This window comes from Lagenorhynchus albirostris, chromosome 1 (assembly GCF_949774975.1).
Source record: "Lagenorhynchus albirostris chromosome 1, mLagAlb1.1, whole genome shotgun sequence".
Lineage (NCBI taxonomy): Eukaryota > Metazoa > Chordata > Mammalia > Artiodactyla > Delphinidae > Lagenorhynchus > Lagenorhynchus albirostris.
The window spans coordinates 85944929-85960582 of record NC_083095.1 but is presented as its reverse complement, the minus strand read 5'-3'; the positions used below and the strand labels follow the sequence as shown (position 1 = coordinate 85960582).

The window sequence follows — 15654 nt, the reverse complement described above, 5'->3', positions numbered from 1 at the left end:
TCAGAGTTCAGATATCTTAAGTACTATGTGTTTATTGTAACCAGTGTTATAGGTATATGAAAAGACAGATCCCTTCCTCATGGTAAGGTCAGTGAGACCAGACATACCTACCATCAAACAGCCTTCAAAGCATGGTGAAGTACAGAATGGGGTGTCTGGGGACTAATGCAATAGTTCTACTCTGCCCACACAACTGTATTTCTTTTTATTAGTAAGCTGTGTGGGTGATTCTGATGTACTGCTTGGATTTAGAACTTGTTCATTTATTGGGAGCAGGAGTCAAGGCAGGAAACATTAGTGAGTGTAACAGTTGGGTGAAGGGAGAAGAATACATATAAAGTCATGCAGGTTTATCACACTGAAGAGTAAATAACAATTGTTTTTCCTCTTTTTAAAAAACTTTTTTATTTTATTGAATTACAGTTGATTTACAACGTTACGTTAATTTCTACTGTACAGCGAGCATAAATAACAATTTAAAAATTGAAATCTGTCAGGACTTGGTGACTAAATATGAGAATCTGAAAGAAAAGAATCAGTAATATGGTTTTGCCTATGAGAATGATAATTGTATTAATAGGATAGTAATTAAGATATTGAGAAAAGGTACTTATTGTAGGATTTTTTAGACTTATGACTAAGAAATATCACAGATATTTCTCACAGTTATTTGGGGAAAATTTGAAAGATTTCATAATGGGTATATTTAAATGATATGGGGGAAAATGTAAGGTGGTTAAAGTGAGGACAGCAGTAGTTGAACTGACTTACTTGGCTTGTATAATGTAACCTCTCAAGCATTTTGAGGTTGCAAAGTTGGATCGTTTCTATTTCCTTGACTTCTAATCCTTGTTAAGACCTTTAAAGAAGGCTGTGAGCTAATTTCAGTATTTCAGAAAGCTTAATGGAAATTATATTTTTACCCAGTTTAAGGATGTACAAATTAAAGTTCTTTTGTCTTTAGATGTAATCATATCAACTCAGTATTTTTATTTTTTATTTATTTTATTTATTTATTTATTTATTTTTGTGGTACGCGGGCCTCTCACTGCCGTGGCCTCTCCCGTTGTGGAGCACAGGTTCCGGACGCGCAGGCTCAGCGGCCATGGCTCGCGGGCCCAGCCGCTCCACGGCATGTGGGATCTTCTCGGACTGGGGCACAAACCCGCGTCCCCTGCATCGGCAGGCGGACTCTCAACCACTGCGCCACCAGGGAAGCCCTCAACTCAATATTTTTAAATACTAGGTCTTTCTTGATTAAATACTTTGCTAGCAGTTTACGCTTTCTATGAAAGTGAAAATTTTTACAGAAATGAAACTTAATATATGCAGATTAGAAACATGGAGCTCGTGAAAAGAAGAAATAAATAAAAAGAGGGAGTCTTTGGTTAAAAGGTTGATAGAGAGTATTTTTATTATATGACTTTCTTTATCCATTTACTACGAGTTGATGGCTTTATTAAATAGAAACACAGTTGGTATTTTAGTACTTAGTTTTCAATTGAGTAAATATATAAAAACCCCACAGCAACTGCTGTTGCTTGTGCCAGGAAGTCTCACTTTTTCATTGCTTTCAAGTTTTTTGTTCCTGTTTTGCTTTAATGGGTAATCATTTGAAGCAGTATTAAAAACATTTCTGGATATATCATCTTTATCACTGATTTTGCAGCTCTTAGAACAATGCTTGCTGAATGAAATAACAAAATAGTGCTTGCAAATAGTAATTAAAGTTAATGTTAAGAGATGAGGGAATTAAAAGAATAATTGTGCTTTGACACTTAGCACCACAGTGGTTTGTGTTAATTTTGAGATTTAGGATAGGTTAGTAATACTAGAAGCATAAATAATACTATACCTATCCATAAAGGTATATTTCTTTGTTTTATTAGCTAGTTAACATTCAGCTTTCTCAAATGGTCAAAATTTTACCCACAATCTTGTTTTGGTGCTTTGTAATTTGTTATTGAATAGAATTATTTCAGACATTTAGTAGTGGTATGGAGTGGGTTGCAATAGCAAGGAAACTGAGTGACAAGAGAGATAGAGAACCTTAGGCTTCTTTCTCATTGTTTTTTCCACCATGTTGTGTAAGGGTTAAAGATTAAATTAGGGCAGCTTATAACTTCATTACATCACAATTTTAAGTCCCATAAGGAACAAGCCCAGGCAAGGAAGCAGATAAATCTATTAGAGTCTGGTGTGTGTGTGGAGGAAAAATAATTTTGCCTGGGGAGTGGAATTAAATTCTCAGGTAGGCCATCCTTGCAGGGATGCAGGAGGAAAGTATGGTAGTGCTAGAGGATTGTAGAATAGAGACCCTTCTGGTCTTAACCCAAACCTCAGTATTTATCCAGTTATCTCTGTCTTACATTTAATAACCTAAGATAGTTCTATTTGGAACAATTCAACAAATAATTATGGAGTGCCTACAGTATGCCAGACACTGTTCTCAGTGCTAGACCTATACTAGTGAACAAAATATACAGAGTCTCTGTTCTTGTGAAGCTTAATTTTTAATCGGGGAAACAAAGAATAACAAATATATACTATGTTAGGTAGTAAAGGATGCTTGTTTCAGATATTTCTTGCTGTTTAACAAGCTGTCCCAGTATTTACTGGCTTAAAACAGCTATTTTGTTTCTTACAATTCTGTGGGTTGAAAAAGGCTCATTTGCATGGTTCTTTAACTGGTCCCACTTAGGATCCCTCATTGGCTGTTTGGGTGCTCAGCTGGGGCCTCAGTTCTTTTCCCCTTGACCTCTCCATGTGGCTGGGTTCTAAGAGGGAGTGTTCCAAGTGTGCAAAGGCAGAAGCTGCAAAGTTTTTAAGGCCCGGCCTCAGAAATTGCATTGTCACTTCCGTTGCATTTTATTGGTCAAAACAGGTTACAGGGAGGGAAAATAGACTCTATACCTTTTGATGGGTGGTGGTGACAACATCACACTGCAAAAGAGCGCGTGGGGTGGGAGATAATGTTGTGGCCATCTGGGGAAACAATCTACCATAGTACTATTAAAAAGTAAAAAATTAAGCAGGTTATTAGGGGGATAGAAGAAACGGAGGGCAGGAAGTACAGTATTTTATAGGGGGTCAGGGAAGGCCTCCCTGATGAGGCAGCATGAGAGAGTGAGCCTCGAAACCCATAAATACATTTCTTTTTTGTCTGAAGGATTTATTTAAATATTCTAAATGTCAGCATAACACAGAGAAAAGGCTCTTAAACCAGAAATAAGAGATGTGGGGTCAACTCTCTGCTGTGCCATAGGTACATCCTAAGGAAGAATATTCCAGGCAGAGAGAACAGGAAATATAGAAACCCTAAGGTGGGAGAATCCCTGGTGTGATCAAGGAATAGCAAGGAGGACAGTGTAACTTGAATGGAGCAATACAGGGAGAGTGATAGGGCGTGGAGTCAGAGAATGAGAAAGAAACAGATTTTGTAGCCCGTGACAAAGGACTTTGGATTTTCTGTGAGTGAGATGGGATTCTATTGGAAGATTCTGAGCAGAGGAGTTAAATGGTCAGACTTAAATTTTAAAAGAATCCTGTTCTGAGAATCTTTGGTTGCTAATTTGAGAATAGACCATGAGAGGACAGACAAGAGTGGAAATAGGGAGTCAGGTCAGTAGGCTGGTGCCATGTGAGATGGTAGATATGCTAAGCAGTGAGGGGTGGTTGGATTTCAGATGTACTTCAAGGTGGGACTGGCAGGATTTGCTGACGAGGGTGGATATGGGGTGAGAAAGAGGGATCAAGGATGACTCCCAAAGTTTTTGCCCTAGGTACCTGGAAACTTGGAATTTTCCTTTACCAAGATGGGAAGACTGGGGGAGCAGGGTGGAGGTGAGGGAGTTGCAGGATTTGTATTTTGGGCTGTGTTAAGATGAATCTAAAAAGACATCTGGGAAGAAAAGGTTACTAAATGTTACTTCCTCATTGCAGGTATGACGTTGAGTGCTTCAGATCTGGTCACTATGGCACGAGAACGAAAATGCATATTGTGCCACATTGTGTACAGCTCAAAAAAGGTAATAATAGAAGAGGGAGAATCTGAGGCTTTTATGACTGATCATTTTTTCAGAGACATCATGTGGAATTTATAGATGGGTAAAAACTTTTAACATCTTACTTATGCTTCTTTCCTAAACCTTAGTCTTATTTCACTGGTTTTTTTCTCATTACTGCCTCTTAAAACCAGTAACTATATTATTAAACCTCTACCTGGAATTTGAGGATACTCAACAGTATGATAAAGAGATATTCAGTTAGTAACCAGTTATAGAGAAAAGACATTAAAATTCAGGTTGAGATTATAACAACTTTCTGATTAGCTAAGGTAACAGCATTGATACGTAGCGGAGTTCTCTTTCTGCATATTCTTGTGAAAAGTGCAGCACAGCAGCAGTGGTACTAACTATATTCTTAGACGTCCACAAGGTGGGGATGTTGCTCAAAGAAAAACACATTTTTAAGAACTAAAGGAATTTACCTTTGCTTTATAGAAATTGGCTGCAGTTTGTCTCACATTTTGCTTTTCTTTTTTTTACTTCTTTATTCTTGCTTTCCAAGAGTGCTGCTAGCTTAAATACTGAGGAATTTTTTCTCCGTGTTTTTAAGATGTTCTTGATTGTCATTGGAAGTTCAGAGAACTGGGAAGATTATCATGAGTGAGGTTAGCCAGCGAAGTCTGAGTAAACCTTGAAAGACGTTTGGGTGTAAAATGGCTTAAAAGAAATGGAGAAGAGATATTTTAGGTGAGAGAAAAATACATACAAAGGTATAGCGGTAGAATGGAGTATAACAGTTCTAGGAGTTGGTAAGAAGGCTTACCTGATTAGAACAGTTTCATCTTGGGAGTAGCGGGACCACAATTTAATTTGTAATTTAAGTGAAGATAGTTAATAAACAGTGTTGAGTGCTAGACTGAGGGGTTTGATTGTGATCCATCTAGTAGGCTGGGGTGAGGAATGTTTTTTTTCCTATTTAGGATTTCTGTTAGTGATGGAAAAATCAGCTGAGATTTTTAAATCATGTTTAGTAATATACTTGCTGCCTTTTACAAAAGGCTCTTCCAATTTTAAAAATTTAGACCAGGGTTAACTCAAATTTTCAATAAGGCTACTTTCAGATTAGAGGGAAATTGAGAAGGTATGAGATGGGTACTCAGAGGTGTGGTGTCAGATCTTCATGGAGTAGCAGGCCTATCTTCTTATATTCTCATAATTTTGCTACTTTAAGTCTTTTTGGCATTTCTTTTCTGGATTATAACATGTTTCGTCTCTTCATACTTTTCCATGGGTCACAACAAAGTTAAATAAGGGCTGGGGTTATTTACTCCTGCCTTAGGGACAGCCAACTATAGGTTTTTAAGCAAGGGAATGGCGTGATTTAAGTGTTAAGATATGGGATAAGAAATTAACGGAATGGGTTAACTGAAAGGGATAAACTCAGACACTTATTTTTAGATAGACTATGAACAACTTATGTTGATGTGCTTTCCTCTAGTTTCCCAAACTAGTATTACCTTGGTTTCTCCAAATACACTGTGAAGGAGAAAAGAATCTAGGGTGACTGTGTATTATATCCCTGAGTATCCTGATGCTTATTAACTTATGAAAATCTGAGAAGCCCTGGAATTAAAAAATATTAAAATTTTTTTCTGTTACTCACTGTTTTCCAAATTTGTTCAACCCCAAATTCTTTTTTTCTCCCTTTTCCCCCCCTCCTTTTAACAACATAATACTGATGTAAGGGACTAAATAGAAGCTTGGTAACTCTGCAGGTGTGCATTTGGAACTGTGCCTGTGGATCTTTCTCAGTTATTTTGAAAACTCAGTTGTCTCATTATTTGCATTCATTCCTTATAGAAGGATGGAAGAGGATTTCACATTGTAAATTTAGAGACAGATTATTGAAGTATTTTAAACAATCAAAAGTCACATTAAGGGAATTCCCTCGCGGTCCAGTGGTTAGGACTCTGTGCTTCCCCTGCAGGGGGCACGACTTCAATCTCTGGTCAGGGAACTAAGATCCCGCAAGCCATGTGGAAAAAAAAAAAATCACATTAAAACTAGTTTTGAATGATAACATTTTTTATAACTGAAATAGAATACAGAATTGGTTTTTACATCAGAGAGAGTAACCTATTTCAATGAATACTCCCTTGGTTAGGAATAGTTTCATTGCAAGAAACAGTCCCACTTAAATTTAGCTCAAGAAAAGGAGATTTGGCATATGTTAAATCTAATCCAAGGAAAAACTGAGCAACAGGAAACAAAAACTGAACAACAGGAAGCATAGAGATTAGAGCAGGTGTTGTATATTGTCCATGGATTTTTTCATTCTGTATCCTGTCACTAACTGAACTTAGTTTTCCGCTCTATAAATGTTCATTCTGGTTAATGGCCAATCAGTTGTATCTAGAAGGGGTCACATGTAAAACTATCCCTTCCGGATGAAGCATTTGTAGAGATAGGAAGGAAATGGTGGTCATCTTCAGTAAAATTGCCATTTAAAGGAAGTGTTTTGAATCATAACACTGTGTATCACACTGTGTGTAGATAACTTAAAGAAGAGGTTGTTGTACTCATTTTGACAAATGAATTGTGTATAATAAAAAAATCTCAATGCACTAGATGTTTGCAACATGACATGGTGTTTGAAATGTTGACTTTGGTGTCGGATCTGCCAGAGTTTGAGTCCTAGTTTCACCACTTGATAATCTGTGACTCTGAGAGGGCAAGACTAAATATTTTCACACTTATCCCTTCAATGCCTAGGTACTTGGCACCTAAGAAGCACTTGATAAATATTTGGTGAATAAACAAATTAGCTTCTCTACACCCTTGTGTCCTTATGATGTTAATAATCCTCCCTTAGCAGTGTTTTGTGGTTCAAATGAGAAAATGTTTGAGGCATTTAGCACAGGGCACAGTTAATAGTAATACTCAACAATTGTAGTAACCCTTTTATCATATTGGTAAACAGCCATTCTCTGTTATGGCATACTGGCTATATATACTTTGTGTGACAGAGAGACAGACATTTGCAACTTCGAGTTTTTTGAGGGGTGTGTGCGTGTGTGTCACGCTTACACTTATAAGTGGAAGCTCTTTCCACAGATTTTATTTCCTTCCCACCGAGGGTGGGAGGGAGGGAGGGGAGAATCTAGTATATTTTCAAACTTTTCATTGGAACCAAACAAATCAATTGGTGTGGGGAAAGGAGTGGGCAGTAAAGGTGAAGCCATGATTGAACTGCCGTGTTCAAGGCATTTTTTGACCTACCGTAGGAAAATTCTGTTATATCTGTAACTTCTGTGTAGAATTGATGTATCCATCTGTTCATTCAACAAATATTAGTAACTGTATGTCAGGCCCTGGCCAAGATATGGGTAAGAGTTGTAACTAACTCTTGAGAAACTCTCAGTTGAGTGGGGAAAGAGAGTATGGTGAAAAGTAGCCAAGTAGTTGAGAAGGTATGTGATTTCAGGCCGTTTTTTAAATTTTTAATAAACGTAAGTAAATTCCTTATATTGGGATATAATTTAACATATTTGTTTATTATTTACTCTTTTGCATCCTAAATACAATATACTTTCAAACCTTTTTGAAAAGCCACTTAAATAGGTCTTTCTTAACTATTGCTTTATTTAAAAATGAAATATGTCAAAAAACAAGCTAAAGAGTTACTTAATAAGGAACTGATTCCAATATTGAATTGAGAATGGTAACCGCAAACACGACTTTGATACAAGGAGCTTGAGCCCCAATTGTTGATTGAACAGGACAGAGGAATTTTTTTCCCCAAAGCAATCCCCCTTAGTTTAACCTGCTTTCTTTAATTTTGAAGGAGATGGACGAACACATGCGGAGCATGTTGCATCACAGGGAACTTGAGAACCTGAAGGGCAGGTATGGGACGGCTGTCTTCCATAAACTTCTGGATGTGGGGGGATCTGAGGGCTGATGGTGCTTGTCAGCTTATTTTATAGTAATCCTTCATAAATGAATGTTGTCTTATGGCATAGAACTATCTTTTGGAATTAATAACAAGTACAATAGATTTTTTTTGGCCTTCAAAAGGGATAAATCTTTGTGCATCTCAAATGTGTAGAATTCACAGCAACTCTAGCAAATAGATTACAACAAAGGTGGGTGGGGATGAGCTAGTTCTCTCATTAGTAAGCTTTCTTATTCCTACACAGCAGCCTTGCAACTAGGACGTTTCATATTATTGCCTCAGCAGTGTTCAAATTATTGCAGGCCATAAACCTTTACTGTTGCTGGAATAGTCTGAAAAGTCCAAAGTCTTCTAAATAGCACTGAATCTCATTAGTGTAAATAAAATAGATGTATAAACCCTGAGTATCTAAGAATGCTATTTTGTGAATTAAAGCTTGAGATGTTTAAGGAAAGAAAATCTAACAAATAAGTACCTTTAAGACATTAAATGTAGCATGTATGTATATCCTGTGTCTTTTTTTCCAACTAAGTTTCCTCTTTTGATGTTTTGGACATGTGTGAATTTGAAGTTTGGAGACAGTATGGAACAGAGAAACTTTGGGAAACAGAAATATGCATTATACCTTAGTCCATGAGTAATGGTTACAGTAGGTCCCCTACATATGAACCTTCAAGTTGTGAACTTTCACAGATGGGAATGTGTGTTCCCATGTCCAATTACGTAAGTTAGTTCATGTGTCTAGCATACATTGTCATGTGCGTGCATCCTCTGCAAGTGGTTGTGCTTTTGTGTGCTTTACTGTAAAGTACTATAGAGAGTACAGTAGTACAGTATTTTTATTTCAAGTCCAGGATGTACAGAAGCAAGCTTAAAAGCAACAGTGAGGTAGCTGGTACTGCTAAGAAGCGCCAAGCGATAACGACGGAAACAAAGTGAAATTGAGAGAGTGGAGCAAGGCGAAAAGATGATAGATGTCGCTTGTTCTTATAACATGAATTGTTCAACCATCAGCATGATTCTAAAGAAGAAGGACGAAGGCTTCCTTGGTGGCGCAGTGGTTGAGAGTCCCCCTGCCGATGCAGGGGACGTGGGTTCGTGCCCCGGCCCGGGAGGATCCCACATGCCGTGGTGCGGCTGGGCCCGTGAGCCATGGCCGCTGAGCCTGCGCGTCTGGAGCCTGTGCTCTGCAACGGGAGAGGCCACAGCAGTGAGAGGCCCGCGTACCACAAAAAAAAAAAAAAAAAAGAAGGACGAGATCATGGAACAGCAAAGTCTGCTGGGCCAATGATGCCGACAATAATACTGAAGAAGTGTGGGAAAGTGATGGAGGAGATGGAGAAGCTTCTCAATGTGTGGATGTAGGATCAGCATCAGCGTTGAGTCCCACTCAGCCTAATGTTGATTCAAGAGAAAGCTAAAAGCCTTTATGAAGACTTGAAGAAGAAACGCGGCAAAGAATCAGAGGGCGTGTCTTTTAATGCTAACCATGGCTGGTTTCATCGGTTCAAGGCTAGAGCCAACCTTTACAATGTAAAAGTAAGTGGTGAGGCAGCGAGTGCAGATACAGTAGCTGCCCGGGAATTTCCTGAAATGCTTGGAGAAATTATTGATGAAGGCACGTATTTACCCAAGTAGGTTTTTAATGTGGTTGAGACAGGACTGTACTGGAAGAAGATGCCAGACCAAAGTTATATCAATAAGGAGGAAAAGTGGTTGCCAGGCTATAAAGCAGCAAAGCATAGGCTAACTCTGTTGTTTGGTGGCAATGCTTCTGGTGATATGAAGCTGAAGCCTCTCTTAGGTTATCATTCAGAGAACCCAAGAGCCCTTAAAAACATAGCCAAGGGGTCTCTTCCTGTTGTGTGGAAGAGTAACCCCAAAGCCTGGGTTACACAGGCCATTTTCCAGCACTGGTTTTTCCACCACTTTATCCCAGAGGTAGAGACATACTGCTTGGAGAAGGACGTCCCATTCAACATTCTTTTGCTGCTTGACAATGCTCCAGGCCAGCCCCATTCATGGACAACTTTCATCCCGAAGTCAAAGTAGTGCATCTGCCACTGAATATATGTCGCTCATCCAACCTACAGACCAGGGAGTTGTAGCAACTTTCAAGAAATATTATTTATGTCACACTTTTCGTCAGGCGGTAAAGGTGAGTGACGAATCAGGAGCAACCTTGTGACAATTTTGGAAGGACTATAACATCTATAAGGCCATAAAAAACATTGACTTTGCTTGGCATGAGGTTACGGCTGTCACCATGAATGGGGTTTGGAAGAACCTTTGCCTGCAGTTTGTTCACGATTTTTGTGGATTTGAGAAGGTGGATGAGTCCAAAGAGGTCTTCAGCAACTTAGTGACCCTCAGCAAGAAGCTGGAGCTTGATCTGCAAGAGGACAACTTCATTGAACTCTGCTGTGCAACAAGAGGAGCTGACTAATGAAGACCTGGCGGAATTGGAGGCCCAGAGAAAGGACGAAGAGAGACAAGAGGACGAAGAAGTAACTGAAGAACCGAAGAGATTCATGACGCAGGAAATATCAAGGGGATTTTCTTTATTTGAGGAGGCACTGTTAGTTTTTGAGGCACAGGACCTGAACGTAGAATGGTACATGAAGGCTGCAGCGGCCGTTAGAATGTAATCCAGTGCTACTGTGTTATCTATGACAAGAAAAAAAGAGCTACTACTCAGACATCACTGGATCGTTTTTTCAATATGGTAAATAGAATTGAATCCAGCAAGGAACCAGAACCTGTGCCGTCAACGTCAGGTGTGACGATCAAATAATTAAGGTAATCCACATATAGGGAATCAGAGGTTGACGGTATTTCATAGTTTCCAATGATAATGAGTTAAAGATCATATATATTCAAGGTATTATAAGGGCTCTCCACATTAAATCTGAGTGAACGCAAGTTGCAGCTTGCCCTCCATCTCATATTGCTGACGATCCTTCAGCTCTACCATCTCCCTCCTCCTCTCCCTCCTCCAGTTAGTAACTCTTCTTGCCTGTTCACTTGATGCCAGCCCCTGTATGCCAGCTGGTGTACTGTACTAACTGTACTTTTCAAGGTACTATACTGTAAGGTTAAAAATGTTTTCATTATTTTTTGTGTTTTTTATGTATTATTATTTCTGAAAAGTATTACAAACCTATTACAAGTACAGTACTATATAGCTGATTGTATTAGTTGGGTATCTAGGCTAACTTTGTTGGACTTAAGAACAAATTGGACTTATGAATGTGCTCTCGGAACGGAACTTGTTCGTATGTAGGGGACTTACTGTGCAAGATTTGATCAAGATGCCAACCTAAGTCATTTGGAATTATTTGTGTTTTAAGTAATATAGTTTTAGGTTGTGTGGGCAAATTAATATGTTATTAAACTTTCAGCATCTGTTTAGCATATTAGTGGAATTTTTCCATGGTCTCAGTCTTTTACTGTGTGAAGGTTAGGTCTTAGCAGCAGTATAAAAGAGGTGTTCACTCAGATTTAATGTGGAGAGCCCTTATTATACCTTGAGTATATATGATCTTTAACTCATTATCATTGGAACCTATGAAATACAGTCAACGTTTGATTCCCTATATGTGGATTATTTGATCCCATTTCCAACATACTTCTTTCTGGAATTCACATTTTCTGGGCTTCTTAGTGACCTGTAGTGTATTATAAAATCAAACAAAACAAATGAGGTTAGTAAATCTAGTCATTAGGAGAGAAGCTCATTTTGTTCTAAGACTAATGCCTTATTTTATTCAGAGATCACTAATTAGCTAATTAAAACATTAAAAAAAAATTTTGATAACTAAGATTCTTGTTCATAGTCAGTGCAGAATCATAAAAAGTAAAAACCGTAGAGGTCCTTTCACTCTGTCCCTGCCTTCCTACTCCCCTCTTAGAGGAAAGTCAACAGTTTAGTGTATATCCTATCCAAACCTCTCTTCTGTGTGTATACATAGATTTATATTTATATATACACACATTTTGTTTTGTCTTGCTACCATAACTGAACCACATGCCATATATGTATTGTTCTGTAATTTGTTTCTCCTTTCCTCCCACTCATCAACTAAATTGTGCCATAGAGATTTTGTCTACTGTTTTTAGTTATTTGGAGCATAATCAGATAGTTAAGGAATAAGTATTGGAAGCCTCTGAACTGACAATAGTAATGTCAGTGTTAACACCCAAACTCATTTTATTTAGAGGAGAGCACTTTGTTACTTAATTTACTCATATTTTAGATATAGTGCTATAAGGTTTGGTATGGTTTCCTGGCCAGTACAAATTATAAGGGAGAAGGCAAGCAGGTAGCAAGGAAAAACAGCTGGCAAAACTATAAAAAAACAACACAATCTTAAAAATCATTTACTGACTTGGAACATTTATTGCCATGACAGTCATCACTAGTTTGTACCAAAGGGACAAATAGTTATCAGTCATTATGTTTTTTCTTCCTATCCTCAGTTTGTGATTATTTCCTCTGGATTCCATGTTTAACTACTGGCTTTCTGATATTAAGTATCACTATAATTTTTGGTTGTGATCTGGTTAAGAAATGTAAAGAGCATTTTTTAAGGTTTTGAATGCAAGCTTGATTGAGAAGTAACTTATTTAGTTCACGATTGTAGACATCTGGAACATTTCCCTGTTTTTTCCTTATGTACTTGTTCAGATGTATGGCCTGTAAGTAGTTTCTACAGATAGATGCTATTAAAAGGGCACAAACCTTAATTTATCAACCAGCTGTTGTGGTATAGTTAGAGCAAGCTTAATAAAGAGGAGCTTATGGATAGAATATCTGAAGGCTTTGCCTTTCACACATGAGAGGAAATTGTGTGGTAACAGGATGAAGCTAATTTGGGCCCTCTGTTAAAACGCTCTGAGGAAAATTATTGCCTTTATTAGTCAGGAAGTAAACCAGTACTTTTTTACCAACAATTATTTATATATTTATACAAAGTAGTATTTTAACTGGTTATTGATAAAAAATTGGAAAATAGCATCATTCAAATATTATTTAATTTGCTATTAGCTTTAAAGAACATGTGGTTTCCCAAACACCCTATTTGGGAGCCTGAATGCATATTGTAATATGCTTGACTCCCGACACAGACACATTTGAATTTTCACAAGATGTGGTTGACCTATCCTGCTCTTTCCCAGTATAAATGTAGATTCTCTCTTTTCTCTTTTTGAAGTTTCTTGTAAAGCTTATCTTTAAAAAAAAACAAAACAAAAAACTAGATTTCATTTATAAGAAAAATGTTAGGGATTTCTGTGTTTTGATAAATCTGTATTTTTAGTGTTAACTTTTATGTTGCACTTATTGCTATACCCTTCTGGGTAGGATCTCGAGGGATTTTTCTATCAAGTAACTTCGGAATTATGGTTAATACTCTTTCTTGCAATGAAAGCAAAAATGTTTAAAAAATCTGTGTTTGAGCGTTTGATACATGTCCAACATATACTTGTGCTTTGGAAATTGCAAAATATGTGGGTTTATGATTATGGATATTTATTTTTAACAGAGTTAGTTACTGTCTACTTTATACTACATTCCTTAATATTTTAAAAAGTCAGTGTCGTCTTCCAATTATGTCTTTTAAAGAGAGATTTCGATGGTTTGGACATATGAAAAATTCTCTGTGGGAATTCCTTGGTGGTCCAGTGGTTAGGACTCCGTGCTTCCACTGCAGGGGCCACAGGTTCTGTCCCTGGTTGGGGAACTGAGATCCCGCATGCCAAGCGGCACAGCCAAAAAAGAAAAAGAAAAAAATTCTCTGCATTTTGGAACTAAGGATAAAATCAGGGATTTTATTCAAGAATACCTTTTAGAATGATGTCCCTGGTACTGCAATATATGGTTTAGCGTTCTATAAACTTTGAGGTAGAAAAGTGGACTAAAAACATTTTCCACAGTTGTAGAGAGTTTAAAGCCCAAAAGATTTTCTAACCAGAAAATTCAGTTGATTTGAGTTGTTATTATAGTGTAAATTATGTATGCCAAGTTTGTTACAGTCTTCAGATTCTTCTGATGCTGCCCATTGGGGATAGATTTCTATTTATATATACATTTTTAAAAAATTATTTATTTATTTTTGGCTCTGTTGGGTCTTCGTTTCTGTGTGTGGGCTTTCTCTAGTTGCGGTGAGTGGGGGTCACTCTTCATCGCGGTGCGTGGACCTCTCACTGTCGCGGCCTCTCCTGTTGTGGAGCACAAGCTCCAGATGCGCAGGCTCAGTAGTTGTGGCTCACGGGCCTAGTTGCTCCGCGGCATGTGGGATCTTCCCAGACCAGGACTCGAACCCGTGTCCCCTGCATTGGCAGGCAGACTCCAGGGAAGCCCTATATATACATTTTAAACTTCATTCTGTGTTGCTGTGAGAAAAGGCTTGCTTTCTGTTACAAGTTAACATTCACTTTGAATGAACTACCTTAATTTTAATTGCTTGAGAGAAGAGTGTGGATATCCCAGGTACACTGAAGAAAGTTGAGGATTATTTTTCTTTAACTATATAATTGTAGTAAAATACAGTTGAAAACTCTCAGCGAAAATAATGTATTTAAGTTCCTGGAGGATTAGAATGAATTAAACTATCGATATTCAGGGTAATTCAGGGAATCTGGTCAGAACTCATTAAAATGAATCTTAATGTCAAAGACTATATTGCCTCCAGAGCATTTGAGGTACAAAGTCAAGAAAAAAGATGGAAACTTACGAAGTTTCTCCATTTTTCTGAGGTGTTTTTCATGATTCGTACAAAGTAAAAAACTGTTTCGTTTACTTACTGGGCATTGTTTGTTTATAATTTGTCACCATTAACCATATACTTAGCTTGTTTCCTGGAATTAGTAGTTGCTCAGTAAGTTTTTTGTTTTTAATGAATATTCAGATGATCTGTAACAGAAACTATCTTCTAGTAAATGAGGTGCTTAATTTTGAGGGTCTCTTCTGGCTAACTGATGTGAATTCTGCCTGTGTCTTGTTGGATGTATGTGAGGGGAAGATGAAGCAGTGTTGTGTATGTGTTTCTTGTGTCTGTCTGTCTTATCAAAGACAGCATGTCTTTGTATGTGTGTTTTTATAGAATGGCACAGGAAGTGCAAAAATATCACTAGTATTAACCTAAGACAAGTGATAGAGTTAAGCCAATTTGGATTATTGAGTGGATATTACTGTCCATTTATTACACATGTGCCCATGGTGTTCAGGTGTTTCTCATCAATGACTGCATAGATTGCTGAACCAATCAAGGGACTCAGGAAGTTAAAAAAGCAGTTAAATTATTCATCTACTACAGCTCTGGACATTGATTCAAGACTTTGGCTTCTTAAACTGGCCAAGTATGAGATATACCATTAAGTGTGTAAAGTAAAAGAAGAAAACGCCTGCCCAATTACCTTTCTTAACCGAGAACCTGATTATACTTCTCTCTAAATGGTGTTCTTTTCTGAAACCTGAGAAAAACCATTTGCCTAGCACAGCTGTTAACTTCCTACAACTGAAATGCTTTCCATTCCCTTTAAAATAAGCCCTTCTGAAGCAGAATGTAGATCACATGTATCATCCGACCAAAAAAGTTTGCTGAGACTACTAGTATCATTTGCCCTGGGGTCCGGAATCTTCACATTCCAGGCAGAGCTCCAGCTGCTCTGATTTAGTTACCAGGTTGTGAT

At 37.8% G+C, this 15654-nt stretch overlaps 1 protein-coding gene across 3 annotated transcripts in view; it reads left to right on the top strand.

The window, feature by feature from the left end:
• ZNF106 (zinc finger protein 106) overlaps positions 1–15654 on the top strand; it is a 62612-nt gene that overhangs the window by 11418 nt on the left and 35540 nt on the right. For all 3 annotated transcript variants that reach the window (XM_060148239.1, XM_060148231.1, XM_060148250.1), the window contains 2 exons: positions 3943–4028; positions 7852–7913. In XM_060148239.1, coding sequence (XP_060004222.1) covers positions 3945–4028; positions 7852–7913 — 146 coding nt within the window. In that variant the 5' untranslated portion in view covers positions 3943–3944. The remainder of the gene's footprint in view (positions 1–3942; positions 4029–7851; positions 7914–15654) is intronic.